General features: G+C 51.5%; 1 protein-coding gene across 1 annotated transcript; it reads right to left on the bottom strand.

Moving 5' to 3' along the window:
- Positions 1-8,172: 8,172 nt before the first annotated feature.
- LOC101974890 (metallothionein-1E) lies at positions 8,173-9,097 on the bottom strand. Its single transcript, XM_005318199.5, has 3 exons — positions 8,967-9,097; positions 8,622-8,687; positions 8,173-8,402 (listed from the first exon to the last, which is right to left on the bottom strand). The coding sequence occupies exons 1-3, from the start codon at positions 8,992-8,994 to the stop codon at positions 8,311-8,313; spliced, it is 186 nt and encodes a 61-aa protein (XP_005318256.1). The 5' UTR covers positions 8,995-9,097; the 3' UTR covers positions 8,173-8,310.
- Positions 9,098-13,794: the final 4,697 nt, after the last annotated feature.

The following is a 13,794-nucleotide window of genomic DNA, read 5'->3' as shown; positions in this document are numbered from 1 at the left end:
TCAAGGAACTCGCTCGAAGTCCCAGAACTAGGAAGTGGGGAATCCCATCAGCCTCCTCCAGGGAAAGAGGTGCGGTGATGAAACCTCGCTTAGACCCAGGCATATCCTCCACCCTCTGCACAACCGGAAACCTTTCCCACAGGAGCGAGCCGCCAGCTCCACCTTGGCCAGTGACAAGAGCCATCTGTAAGTGGCATCTATATATTTTGTCTGTATCTTTACAGACTTGGACATTTTTTTTCCTTGCTATCTTCTCTATCTGGAATGAGACTGATGCTCATTTTCTGTATTGGTAGGGTTTGTTTTTCATATAAATTATAGGAACATGAACCATTTCAACACGAGATGTTAAGTAACATGGTCCAGATGGTTGCAGAAATGATAATCATAATTCTGTATCTGATGTGAGGACGGAGTTGCTCCTAGCTTTATGTCCCTCCCTAGTGTGGATCACAGTTTTGTGGCAAGAGTGAATAATTCTCTTTGGACCACAGGTCACATGTTCATGTAATAGATGATAATGAAGGTCTAAGCACAGGCCAGGCTACTTTGTGTATATGTAAATAAAGTAAATAAAATGAATCAGTATTAAAAATAAAACCAAAAAATGGAACCCATTGGATTAGATCTTGTAGAAATATTTCAATAAATACATGAAAAGCAAAAATAAAAAATAAAAGAATTACAGCTGGGCACGATGGCACACACCTGTAACTCCAGTGACTTGTGAAGCTTAAGCAGGAGGATCAAAAGTTCAAGACCAGCCTCACCAACTTATTGAGACCCTCAAGCAACTTAGTGAAACCTTGTCTCAAAATTTAAAAAAAAAAAAAAAAAGGACTGGGGATGTAGCTCAGGGGCAAAGTACCCCTGGGTTCAATCCCCAGTACCAAAACAAACAAATAAACCAGAAAGAGAAAGAAAAAAAATAGATTTACAAACACTACATTTTTGTACCAGATATGCTCACCGAACAGTTCCCAGGCCAGCCCCAGTGTGTGAATCACACACTCCTTGTACACCAGCCCAGACAACCTGTGGGTACCATGAGTTCTGGCCAGCCCAGAGCCAATGACCTGCCTGGCACTGACCCCCAAGAGCTCTCTATTGTGTCTTGGCTCTGAATCCTTGAAAATTTCTCCCCAAGTCAGCCTGAACTCTTTCAAGTTCCAGACCTTGGCCACTTGGAACCGGTAAAGTGACTGGAGATTTGAAGAGAATTACCCAGCCTTATCCTGGCAGGACATAGTATAGGTAAGATTTGTTCCAGATGAAGTATTTATTATTTTTAATACTAATTCATTTTATTTTATCTTCTGTTGGTAAAGCTGAGGTCTGGGGTGGATGCCTGAGTCTTCCTATCATGGCCTGCTCCTGCCTGTTGAGGTCAGGACAATTCCCCTGGCTCCTGGCCAGCCCTTGGTTTCCCAGGAAAGACCCCACACTCACTCTTTCTGCAGGAGGTGCACCTTCACCCTTGGCATTTGCGAGGCCACCTGTGAGCATGAGAAGGCCTTGCAGTGGGCAAGGAGGTGCAGCAAACACAGCACTCAGCGGACATGCTACCCGCTCAGTGCAAGGCCTGGCCTGTCCCACTCAGGGCACAGTGCTTCCCTCCCCACAGGATGGCATGGCCTTTTGTCCTTCAACTGGGAGAGACCAAATCCACTGCCTCCTCTTTAGTCTGGGCAACTCAAGTGCTGGTGTGTACTGAAGTCCATAATTTTTGTATCTGACCTACCATTCTTGTGACTATTGGGTAAAACTCCCAGGATGCATCTCTAAGCTCAGCTGACCTCTAACCTCCACCAACCCTAAAGCTAAGATGCTGGGGAAAAAAAAAAATCTGGAACTTACAAAAGGGATTTTCCCACCTTACTGCAGCCCACCTGCTTCTTACTCTCACCAGTATAATTGCTAAACATATTGATTTACGATCTTTTTGTTTTGTGACTACAGAAGTTCATGTAATGTCTTCCAGGGGTCATTTAAGTCACTTGAATTATAACGTTTTCCATGTCATTCAGGGTCACTTGAATTGGAGTTCTGGTGCCATGGCCACTGGTATTTGGCTCAGAATAAGCTATCTTCTTATTTCCTTTAAAGCAGAGTCGTTATTTTTTCCACATTTTAAAATTGGCGCATTGCAGTTGAACATAGAGTTCCTATTTTATGAGGACACTGGATGGACAAAGCCCTGGGGCTCAGCGTAGTAGGCCCCGATGGCAATGTGTCATGGAGAGAGGGGAGGTTATGAGCGTGAATACTCTGGCCTCTGAAATGAGATTTGCTGGAAGGGTATTAATGCTCTAAAGAAGGACAAAGGTGTTTGGCAAGAGGGAAGGCGTTAGAACTACAAAAGAAGTGAGTCCTACCCAGCCAATATTCAGAATGCGCCCTCCACTGCTGGGGACCTCGGTCTGTAACTGGGAAGGGTCCCAGAGGCGCAGAAGCAATCGGGGTCCTTTCGGGGACCCAGGGTGGTTGCAAATGCAGGGAGAGGCGAACCACAAGAGCCCGGGAGGCTGCATAGTCAGGTGACCGCCGAGAGCAAAGTCCCCGCCCAGGTTCTTGCTCGCGCGCCCCTGGCGGGATCCTGCCGCTCCGCTCGGTGCACACAGCCGGGAACTGTTCCTTCGGCCGAGGGACTGTGTGTTTTTTCCGTACACAGTGTTCCTGCTGTCCCGCAGCCGTTTCCCAATTTCTCCAGATTGCTGTCCCCACCCCACCACTCCTAATCGTTCCTGGAACTTGACCTGGGGACTTCGCTGGTGTCCCGGCCCCCGCGCTCGCGCTGTCATCTGCTTAGTCATTGCCGGGGTCCGTGTGCAGGCCAAGCTCGGGTTCCCTGTGTCGGCTCAGCGGGTTGTGAGCAAAGGACCGCGTGGGCGACGACACTTTCCCTTCCCCCGCGTATCCGGTCCTCTGGGCTCGGTTCACCCTGTCCACCCAAACACGGCTTTCTCTCTTCCTTTGTCCAGCCTGAGACTGTGCGGCCCCGATGTCTGGGTTTTTGCGGACCTACCCACAGCCTAGCAGGTCCAGCCCCTCCCAGGACAGCGGTTTTGAAAAGGGGGAGCCACCCAAAGGAAGGGTCACTGTGCGTGATGTGCAGACCCTGTACAAATACTTTCTAAATAAGAAGGAGTGTCACTGGAACCGCGGTTCAGAAAGAGAGAGAGAGAGAGAGAGAGAGAGAGAGAGATATGGACCTGACTCAGGTCCCAGAAAGGAATTTAGGGGCCTGTCAAAGTGAGGCACAGACTGATTTTATTGAGAAAAACAAAAGGTGCACACAGTGAGAGACAGGGCAGGGTCCCCAACAGCAGGCCCTGGGGAGGAACACGCTAGCTACATACGTCTTAGCCAGACTTATTTATATACATGTAAAATCTGTGACAAGTCCCACTAATGTGTATACTAAGGCAGGAGGATCACGAGTTCAAAGCCAGCTTCAGCAAAAGTGAGGTGCTAAGCAACTTAGCACCAACTCTGTCTCTAAATAAAATACAAAATAGGGCTGGGGATGTGACTGGTGGTGGAGTGCCCCTGAGTTCAATCCCAGGTTCCCCCCCAAAATAAATAAATAAATAAATATATACATATATATATAATCATGCAAAAAACATCTATAGTACAAAGACATGATCTAAGAGGATATTTTAAGTCTTCCTTTGGGTTGGTGACTGGACATGTTAGCCATTACCTACTAGGGGTCATTTTTCTTTCTTTTTTTCTTTGATGAAAAATCACTGTCATTCCCACCAGGCGCTTTACCGTTCTGCTTTGTGAGCTTACACAGCACTACACCACTGCTGGAGCGTTCAGGGTTTGTTGGAAAGTGTGATTAAGAGTGTAAGTAGGGGCTGGGGTTGTGGTTCAGCGGTAGAGCACTCACTCGCCTAGTGCGTGGGAGGCCCTGGGTTGGATCCTCAGCACCACATAAAAATAGAGGCACTGTGTTGTGTCCATGTGTGGGAAGCCATTCTAACACGTAATTGGGTGACTCCCGTTCAGGGCCTGAGGTGCTTTGGCTGTGTCGAAGCTTTCCCGACCCTTTCCTGATGACAGAGCCCATCCGTGTGGGGGTGTGCCTGACCACTGACCCTGACCTTGGAGTGCAGCCCCCCCCTCAACCTTCATTGGATGGAATTCTCCCCTGAATCTCTTGTTCCCCAATAAAAGGCTAGTCCCTGGCGTGTTCTCTCTCTCTCTCCTGCTAGCCCTGAGTAATCCCTGCTGCCCTGCTGGGCGGCTAGAGGAGCGAACCAGAGAGGGGAGCCGTCTGGGACCTAGCAATAGAATTAAGGTAATTGAGTCTTTGTGTTTTATTTCCATCTCTTCTAACTAACTTTATGCCTAGAACCTCATTAATGAAACCATTGCGCAGGCCGCGTGGTAGATCTATCTACACCTAAAAAAAATAAATATTTACAAAAAAAAAAAGAGTGTAAGTAATCAGATCCTAGAAATAGAAATCACAATTCCCCCACTTATTGAGCAAAGGCATTCTCAGACCTGTTTTTCTTTTAGGTCCAGGTCAGGAAAAAAAAAGTTTCTTATGATAAGGTGTAATAATTGATTTAATAGTGTTGTTGGTGACGAGAGTATTTGAAAGTGACCTTTAAATGTAGACTTTTAATTCATGTGAAAGTAGACATCACATATGATATATATACATGATACATATGTGACATATAAAATGTCAATACATATATATTACATGCACTATATATATATCAATATATAAGCCTAATCACTACATGTCATTAGCATACATTATATATGATATATATCCCAGGATATATTACACTTGTTTTATATATCAATCACTATATATATTTTAGCATAATCTCTGGAAGTAAGAAAGTAAGACTGATTCTAAATATTAGTAGAGTTAGCAAATTTTTCTTTTGTGGTGTTTAATTTTTCACATTCGCTTCACTAGGTTCTTTGCTCAAACATTAGTGTAATGTCACTCTGATGTCGTTTTCTAGACGTGATTAACATTTAAATCAATAGACTTGGAATGAAGCAGAGTCTGGCCCACATTACTAGTAAACCTCGTTCAGTTAGTGGAAGTCCTTAGGAGAAAAGACAGAGGTCCCCAGGTGAGAAAGGAATTACTGCTCCCTCTGACTGCAGCATGACACAAGGAGAAAGGAATTCTCCCTCCAGACTGCCTTCACTATAGTAAAGAGTGCACCCTCAGCCCCCGACACAGTTTCAGGCTGCTGGCCTGTGCTGGAGCCTCAGGTTAGCCAGCACCCACCACACACACACACACAAACACACACACACACACACACACACACACACACACACACACACGGCCAGTTTCTTAAAATAAATCTTTTTCCTTCTAATTCAATCTGTGCACATCCTATTGGTTCTCTTTCTCTTTTTCTTTTGAGAAAATACGAGTCATTTAAAGGAAAAAGGTTAAATAAAATATTTGTGGGGCCTAGGTGGAAACAGGGTGGCCGGCATCTTTCTGTGTGGGCCCCAAACTCACGACTGACTTGCTCACACTAGAGGCAATCAATGGAGAGAGATCACATCTCACCTAAGTCACCTGTATGACAACCTGTTTGTGGCTGAGTCAGCTCTATTGTAAAAGGAGTATAATAATCGTGTCTCTCTGGCAGAAATACATGTGGGGAACATTATTCTACCTTCAGACAAATAAGCCAGGCCTGTCGAGTACCCTGTATTGTCATGTGACCTGTGGGCCAGACCATCTGTAGCTTCTGAACTGTGAGAGATAGGGTTTGCCATCTAGTGACATCACCATCTGGCAGCTATGACCAGGGCAAGAGGCCAGACCTCTGATGGCTGAGTTGTACAACCTTGGGCAAGTTGCTCAGCCACTCTGAAAGAACACAATTACACCAGTCCCCTCACGTTAACTCTCTCCTGTGGGAGGTTCCTGTAATAGGAGATGGCAGGGCTTTTGTGTTTGTTGAAATGCCACAGCCTTGCCTGATCCCAGAGGGCCTGGTGCAGGCCCTCTACCCTTCCTGGGAATCCAGACTCCCGCCTCTCCCAGCTGTCACTTTCCCAGGCAGATCTTTCTGGAGGGACTGTCCCTCCAGAAAGTCCATGTGGACAGACTGATCATAACTGTCACGGATGGTAAGCCCTAGCTAGGAGTCCGGAGACTGTCTCACTTCATCTCTACATTCAGGTGTATCTCCTGCCTGCACATGAGGAGCTCTTATGGAATCTGCAAGTTCTGTTCCTACTTGGTGCCATTTGCAAATAAGCAAACTGATCTGGGAACAGACAGGAAACTGGATCCCATGGCCTGCGAGTGGAGAAGGAGCCTGCGCTCCCGAGGCCCCTCTCCCCAGCAGGTCTGGGGTCAGGGCTTCCCTCGGGCTGGGTGATGAGGGGTGTGGCAGTGTGCTGCCATCAGAACTTCTCATGGGAAAGGGGAGGTTTCCAGAGATCAGGGTGTCCAAGTCTTTTATTGTCTAATTTGGGCAGGGTTAGATGCTGGTGGGTATTTTGTTTTATTTCAATCAATATAATGAGATTACAATGAGCCCAAGGTCATCTGAGGTGTCAAGGTGGTATGTGAGCTGTATAGAACTTTGAGGAGCGCCCTTGTGGTTGGGGATGTGTCCCCTCTGGAGCAGGTGGTGATCATCAACCAGGCTTTCACTTCCCGTCAGAGGCCTCTGACTGACAGGCTAACAGGCTAACAGTAATTCAGGGTTCACTCTAGCAACAGAACTGGAGATTCAGAGAGGTTCAGTAACTTGCCCAGGCCACACAGCTGGCAAGGGTGTGAACCAGGGCTGCCGGTCACCAAATCTCATGCTCTTGGTACAGGCTGCCTTCTTGTTAGGAACCAGAGCGCAGGTTTGGCCCTCATTTCTGGCCAAGAGCTTTCCTCTTTGAACATCAAATGCACTCGCTTAACAAATAGCTGGGGGGCACTAACCGTTGGTTTTAATTATAGGTCTCCCAGATGAACCGCACCCTCCACAGAGCGGAATCCACCCTCACCCCTGCATGGGCAGACACTAGGTACCTCCTCCTGACCTGAAGCTCATGTTCACTTATCTTCCCAGGAAATTGCTGGGCAAGTCTCTCCAAACCCCTAGTCCATTGGCCAGTCTGAAGTAGCTAGGGGCTGGGATGTGAAGAACAGCAGATTTCAATCGGACTTTGGGAGGAATTCCAAAGATTGACAGCCAAGTCACAACAGGGAGCTCCCAGGGGTAGAGTCCTAAGGGTCCCATCAGTGTCCTGTGCAAACCAAGACTGAGGCTCCTTGTGGGGAGGTGCAGGCCAGCAAGCAGCCTGATCACTTCCAGTCTGCAATGCACACCCTTGATTGATGTTTGCAGTTCTATTTTTTCCTGTTGTTTTGTTTACCACATATTTATGTAAATTTTCCTGTTGACTCAAAAGTGGGACTCCTGTATTTTTTTTCTTTTGGCAGTACTAGAGACTGAACCTAGGGGTGCTTTACCACTGAGTACATCCCCAGCCCTTTTGATTTTGAGACAGGGTCTCACTAAGTTGTGAAGTCTGGCCTTGATCCTCCTGCCTCAGCCTCCCAAACTGCAGGGATTACAGGCAGGCACCATAGTGCCTAAATGCGTGTATATATTTATTTATTTTAGTTGCCAATGAAACCTTATTTATATGTGGTGCTGAGAATCAAACTCAGTAACTCTCACATGCTAGGCAAGCACTCTACCACTGAGCTACAACCCCAGCCCCTGTTCATTTTGTTATTAACTCATTTTTACTAAAGCTTGGATCTGTGATTGATAGAAGATAAAATCCTGCTGTTTACACAGGGATTTAAGAAGCTCCATATAAGATTGGAGCAAATGGAGTTGGATCCCACACCCTTTGTTTCTTAAACCTAAGACCCAATGGGGAACTGAAATTGGGCAGAGAAATCAGGGAATAAAGATTTACATAAGTTTCCACCGCGGAGGGAATTCTGTAACTGTCCCCCAAACACACTGTAGGATCTGGTACACCACCCTGTGTTTTCCCCAAGTTGAGGCTCAGTCATGTGGCCTGGTTTGCCTGAAAGCTCTCGGTTTGCTGGAGGCTCACATTGGAATCCAGAGCCAGACCTGCATCCCCGCTCCGTCCCTCACCCCGGCCTTTCTTCTAGGCACACAAAGGAAACCTGAGTCAAAACCAAGTCAACAACTTTTATTGTCAGTTACATATTTTATAGAAAAAAAATGTAGGAAATGGGTCAGGGTTGTAAAAAAAAAAAAATCCGGGCTTCTTCATGTTGTTCTATTTACACGTGGAAGCGGGGCTCCCTCCACATCAGGCGCAGCAACTGCACTTTTCCGCTGCCCCTTTGCAGACGCAGCCCTTGGCACACTTGGCACAGCCCACGGGGCAGCAGGAGCAGCAACCTGCGGGCGAGAGGCGGCGGCGGCGGCGATGAGCGTCAGAGAGAAAGGGCTCGAGCATCCCGCCCTCCCCGGACCCGGACCCCTGCCGCTGCGGAGGCGCCGACTAGCGATTGAAGGCGACCCCCGGGGTGCTTGAATCATCCCGCGGACAGGAGTAGCGGGACGGGCACGGGTTGGAGGGCTAAGGGGGCGGGACGGGGCAGAGAGACCCCTACTCACTCTTCTTGCAGGAGGTGCATTTGCACTCTTTGCATTTGCAGGAGCCGGCGCAGGTGCAGGAACCACCTGGAGGAAGAAAGGCGGGGGTGAGGGAGGCTCCCGGACACCCGAGCGCGGGGCTGCGCGCTAGGAGTCCGGGTGCGAGTCCTTCGGTCCCACCAACAGCTCGTGGGAACCTGGGAAAGCCACTAACTCGGTGGCTTCTTGGTAAAACGGGGCTCCGAGTACTCTATAACAGAAACACACCGGGTCGCTTGGGGAAGGGGCGGTTAGAGGTTGAGGGCTTGGAGAAAGAGGGACGAGAAATTGCCTCCCCCGACCCACGACGCGGTCCCGGTCAGTTACCGGTGGCGCAGGAGCAGTTGGGGTCCATGGCGAGCCGAGGTGGTGGCTGGAGGCTGGAGTCGGCGACAGAGGCGGCTGGATGGTGCAGCGGAGCGCGCCGCGCGCTGCCTTTATAGCGGCCCGAGCGGGGCGAGTGCAAAAACTCCGCGCGGGCCGGGCGCAGCCTGAGCTCGCCAAGCGCTGAGTCACGCGCTGCTCCGCGCGGCGCCCGGGGCCGAGCGCAGCCCCCTGTGCACACGGACCGCAGGGAGCCAGTTCCCGGAAGGCGGCCCACGTGCACTTCCAGGCGGGAGCCGCGCGCCGTGGGCTGGGTGCAGAGGGACGCCGTGTGCCGAGCGCCGGGCCGTGCGGCTCCCCCTGCCCCCGGCCCCCGCCTGCCGCCGTGCGCACCGCTCCCCGCCGCCTGTCCGGTGTCTGAACCCCTGCGATCAGGGAGCCGGCTTAAGCCGGTCGTGGGGATTCCCATCGCAAGAAAGATGGGTTGCAAGTGCGGACAGGTCCCCCAAACCTTCGCACCGGTCAATGCTTAGTGTCGCATCCTGTGGGACGGCGACACGCCCGCTCTATACTGACTGCTTTATCTGGAACTTTCAGTGTATTATAGGCGAGATCTCTTTAATCCTGTAACAACCCATGGGTAAGGACTACCCATTAATCTCATTTTTGACAGGAGGACATGGAGGCCCAGAGAAGTTAATTAACTTCCCGAAGGTCACAGAGCTAGAGTGGCAGAGTGTAGGGATTCAAACCAGAGGCCCCAGCAGATGCTAAAGATGATCTAAGGGTCGGTGTCTCCATGGAGTAGGGATCAAGACGTCCCAAGCCGAAACTCCCATTTCTCACCACGAGTGAGTTCAGTGAGGTGGGCAGCCCCAGGAGTGGGCAGGAGAAGGGACACGGAGACCTTTCCCGCCCCAAGGGAAGCTCAGGGGCGGGGAGGGCAGAGAAAAGGGGGACTTGGGCCAGGCAGCACCGTGGCCAGGGGTGACCAGGTTTTGCCAGGCGGGAGGCTGCCAGCTGGCAGTGCCCAGGGGCACCCAGGGGGAAAACCCGAGGGGAGCTCTCCTCCAGGCCCAGCTGAGGGAGGAGCCAAGTTGGTGTCCAGATTCCTGCCCGGGGAGCCACATCCCGCCTCCCAGCCTGCTCACGCCTGGCGCTGCGCCAACTGGTAGGTCATGGTGCTTGGAATGTCCAAGTGTTGTCCCCAGGAGTCTGGCGGCTCCCGGGAGCTTCCTGGCAGGGTAGGGAATGCTGCAGCGGGCTGTGGGCGCCAGGGGACAGACGGTCCCTGCAGCCCTCACATAAGGACCTGTGTAAGTATCTTCCCAGCTGGGCCGGGAGTCCCACCAGTGAGCACTCCTGACCCTAGCGGCAGAAGCCACTGTGGAATGTGCCCGCCAGGCTGGGAACTTGGGGGATTCTTGATGGCTTTCGGAATGGGTGAACAGAGGGACCCCTGGCTGCCCCCTTCCCAGCTCCCTCCTAGATTAGAGAGGTCTGGTCACATGATGCAACCTGGGCTGGCTCAGGGCTCCTGGGCGGGAGAGGTGAGCTGTTGGAGGACTGGATTCTGGGGGTCGCTCTGTCAGTCATCCGGTCAGTGACCCTGGGGTGCGTATGTGCCCTTCTGAGCATCTCTTGGGAGATGAATTCGGGGCTCACTTTCAAACGTCCGTGATTTTAGAGCCAGCTTCTCACAAGTCCCCGTGCCCTGCCAGCTCTTGGGCACCAGCCAGGTTCCTTGCTTTGTTACTCACCTGTGCCCACGCCTTTTGTGCCAAACCACCAGCCACCTCTGTGGAGGTGGCCAGGGCCTGCCTAGCCCTGCAGAGTGTCTGTCGGGTCTGACCCTTTGACTCTGTGAGGAGGGGGAGGGATGCTCACTCAGGGAAGGGGGAGAGACACAGGTCTAGTTTTGTTCATCTCCATGTCCCCAAAAGCCTCACTGGGCTTGAGACAGGAATGGAGAGGGAGGACTTTCAAATGCTTGCACCCCTGACTCTGTAGAGGATGAAGGAGATGATTCTGAGCAGCACTGGGCATGAAACACATCCCCTCGAGCATCAGGTATGAGTCATCACTGTGAGATGATGCTGTCACCCTGCACTGTATTAATAGAAGAATGTCATCTACAGTGAGGGAGGTGATTTTCACTAGTTTTAATGGTTGAGGAGGATATATATATATATATATATAGTTCTGCCACCAGGCATCCACTCATTCTTCCCTTGTGAGGGTGTCCTTGGTTCTCCTTTAGAGAATCACACTTTCTATTCTTAATCCCTACTGTCCCTGGGCTCCCAGGCATTTCCACCTATCTTGCCACTGTGATTGGCTCCGATTAGGCCACACAGCTATGCCCCAAAGAGAATCAATGAAACTTTTGCTGGGAATGTTGTGAGAATGTGGACGTGAACCTGAGAGGACAAAAAGCTGTCTCTAAAGTCATTTGTTGTCACGAGAAGAGTCTAACAATGAAGTCTTCCCAAAGGAAATGGAGCTTGAAAACTGGGGAGCACCCGGATCCAGCCATGCCTGAAGACATTGGGACTCATTAATTTCCTTTTTGTTTAAGTCATTCTGGATTTTTGTTTCCTCGTTCTGCTTCTGTGGTCGTGGGATGAACCCAAGGGCACCCCATCACTAAGCCTCATCCCCAGCCCTTTTTATTTTGAGAAAGGGTATTACTAAATTGTCCAGGTTGGCCTCCAACTTGAAATCCTCCTGCCTCCGCCTCCTGAGTAGCTGGGATTACAGGCGTGTGCCTCCAGGCCCAGCTGCTTAAGTCATTCTGGGTAGAATCCTAGCTGCTCAGGGCAGACCACTCTGAGGGCTGCGTCCACCGGGGAGCTTCTGTCCAGAAGAGAGCTGATCTCAGGGGTCCTAGGAGGCCAGAGCAGCCGCTGTGGGGTGCTGGGGGGAGGCTCAGTCTTGAAAGCAGCCGTCATCATCAGGTATCTGACGGGGTCTGTGCATCTGGTTATGCAACAAAATCACCCCAAATTGAGCAGCGAAGACAATCATGTTACCGTCTTTCCTGTTTTGGGGTCAGGAACGGGAGCAGAGTTCCCTTGGGGGGTTCTTTTTCTCGCTGCTGCTGCCCGAGGTCACTTGGTGGAAATTCAACCGGAGGCTGGGCCCTCCCAGGGGGCCTGAGGGGGGCTCAGCTGGCCCCTTCAGCTGGGCCGTGTGGCCCAGGACCCCAAGGACACAAGAGCTAGGGCTCCAAGAGTAGGCGCAGGAGTCCTTCCCGGCTGGGCGCTGCGCCCGGCACGGGTCCCTTGTGCCACGTTCTGTGGTCAGGCAGCCAGAGAGCCAGCCCAGACTCCAGGGCAGGGTGGCCCTGTAGCACCTCTCATCTGCCAGGGCAGTCGTGGGGCACAGACCCGGCCCCTCGGCCCTTGTGCTGAGGACGTTATGAACTTGTCTCACTTAAACCCGACGCGAGGCCGCAAAGCCCTGGGTTCCCTCCCAGCACCACCCCGTCCCCCAGAGTAAAACCGGTCACAAAACCTAGCACAGCCCTCTACGGCAGAGGCTGGGCTCACAGGGTCACATCCAGCTTGTGAGAGCAGAGTGGGATGACTCCCAGCGGGTGACTCCCCACCCGCACCCCGTGCATGTTTGTGCCACACTGGGAAGAAGAGATCAGGGTGGCTTTCTGCCATCCGAGGGGCAAAACCAGGACAATGAGTGAAGGTTACAGGGAAAACGATTCTGCTCCAAGTAAGAAGGGCCTTTCTTGCAATTGAGCTGGCCCCAAGCCCGGGGACCACCTTGAGAGACAGTTCCCTGTTGCCACAGCTATTAGAAAGGCTGCCAGATGCCAGCATGAGTTAGAGGGACAGCAGGGGTAAGTCCCCTTCCTCTCTGGGCAGACCTCCCATCACAGGTACCAATTGTGGGCTCTCGGCTGTCCCTTCTGGCCCTGCCTCATTTTATGGAACAAAGTATCGAGAGCTCGATGGCACACACCTGTAATCCCAGTGACTAAGGAGGCTGAGGCAGGAGGATCGCAAGTTCAAAGCCAGCCTCAGCAACTTAAAGAGGCCTAAGCAACTTAGTGAGACCTCTGTCTGTAAATAAAAATAAAAAGGGCCGGGGATGTGGCTCAGTGATGAAGCACCCCGGTGTTTAACCCCTGGTACCAAAAAAAAAAAAAAAAGTACAGGGAAAAGAATTTAAAAAGACCTACAAAGAGGACTGACCCTGCCTTCATGTCAGAGTGTGTTACGTACCTGCTGCTGCAGAACAGATCACCCCATGACCCAGCAGCTGAAGGCCACACCGGTGGATGATCACGCGTGTCACTTCTGTGGGACAGGATTCAGACACCTGCCAGTCCCAGGTGTCTCACAGAGGGCACCGAGGTGCCATCAGGGTGGCAGACATCTCAAGGGTTGGCAAGGACAGCGTCTGCCTGCCAGCTCCCTCTGTGGCTGTGGGCAGGACTGTGCTCTTGGGCTGTGGCCCTGAGGCTGGGACTGCTTCAGCAGAGCTCTGGGGGCGTGCGTCAGCTCTGCCGGGGGCCCCTCTGCTGAGCGTCACTGGGGGCAGAGAGTGCCCACCAGAGGGTGAGTGGGACAGAAGGGACGGTCTCGCATGCGTTCATCTGTAGTGACAGGTAAGGATGCTGCATTTGTTCAGAGAGCGTCGAAGGTGTGAGGTCTCAACTGTGTGGCTCAAATAGTAGGCTGACAGCAGTGGCCGCTTGGTGGCTGCACCAGCCATCCCAATGACCCCAGAGGTGAGGCAGGAGGATTGCAAGTTGGAGGCCAGCCTCAGCAATTTAGCAAGGCTCTAAGCAACTTAGAGCCTGTCTCAAAAT

This window comes from Ictidomys tridecemlineatus, chromosome 15, assembly GCF_052094955.1.
Source record: "Ictidomys tridecemlineatus isolate mIctTri1 chromosome 15, mIctTri1.hap1, whole genome shotgun sequence".
Taxonomy (NCBI): Eukaryota; Metazoa; Chordata; class Mammalia; order Rodentia; family Sciuridae; genus Ictidomys; species Ictidomys tridecemlineatus.
This window is presented reverse-complemented; position numbering and strand designations above follow the sequence as displayed.

What these genes read in the sequence shown, in the direction of transcription:
- LOC101974890 (XM_005318199.5), bottom strand. Translation starts at nt 8,994, where the DNA reads ATGGACCCCAACTGCTCCTGCGCCACCG. An exon ending in CAACTGCTCCTGCGCCACCG is followed by an intron (nt 8,688 to 8,966) that starts GTAACTGACCGG and finishes TTCTTCCTCCAG; the next exon opens with GTGGTTCCTGCACCTGCGCC. An exon ending in ATGCACCTCCTGCAAGAAGA is followed by an intron (nt 8,403 to 8,621) that starts GTGAGTAGGGGT and finishes TCTCGCCCGCAG; the next exon opens with GTTGCTGCTCCTGCTGCCCC.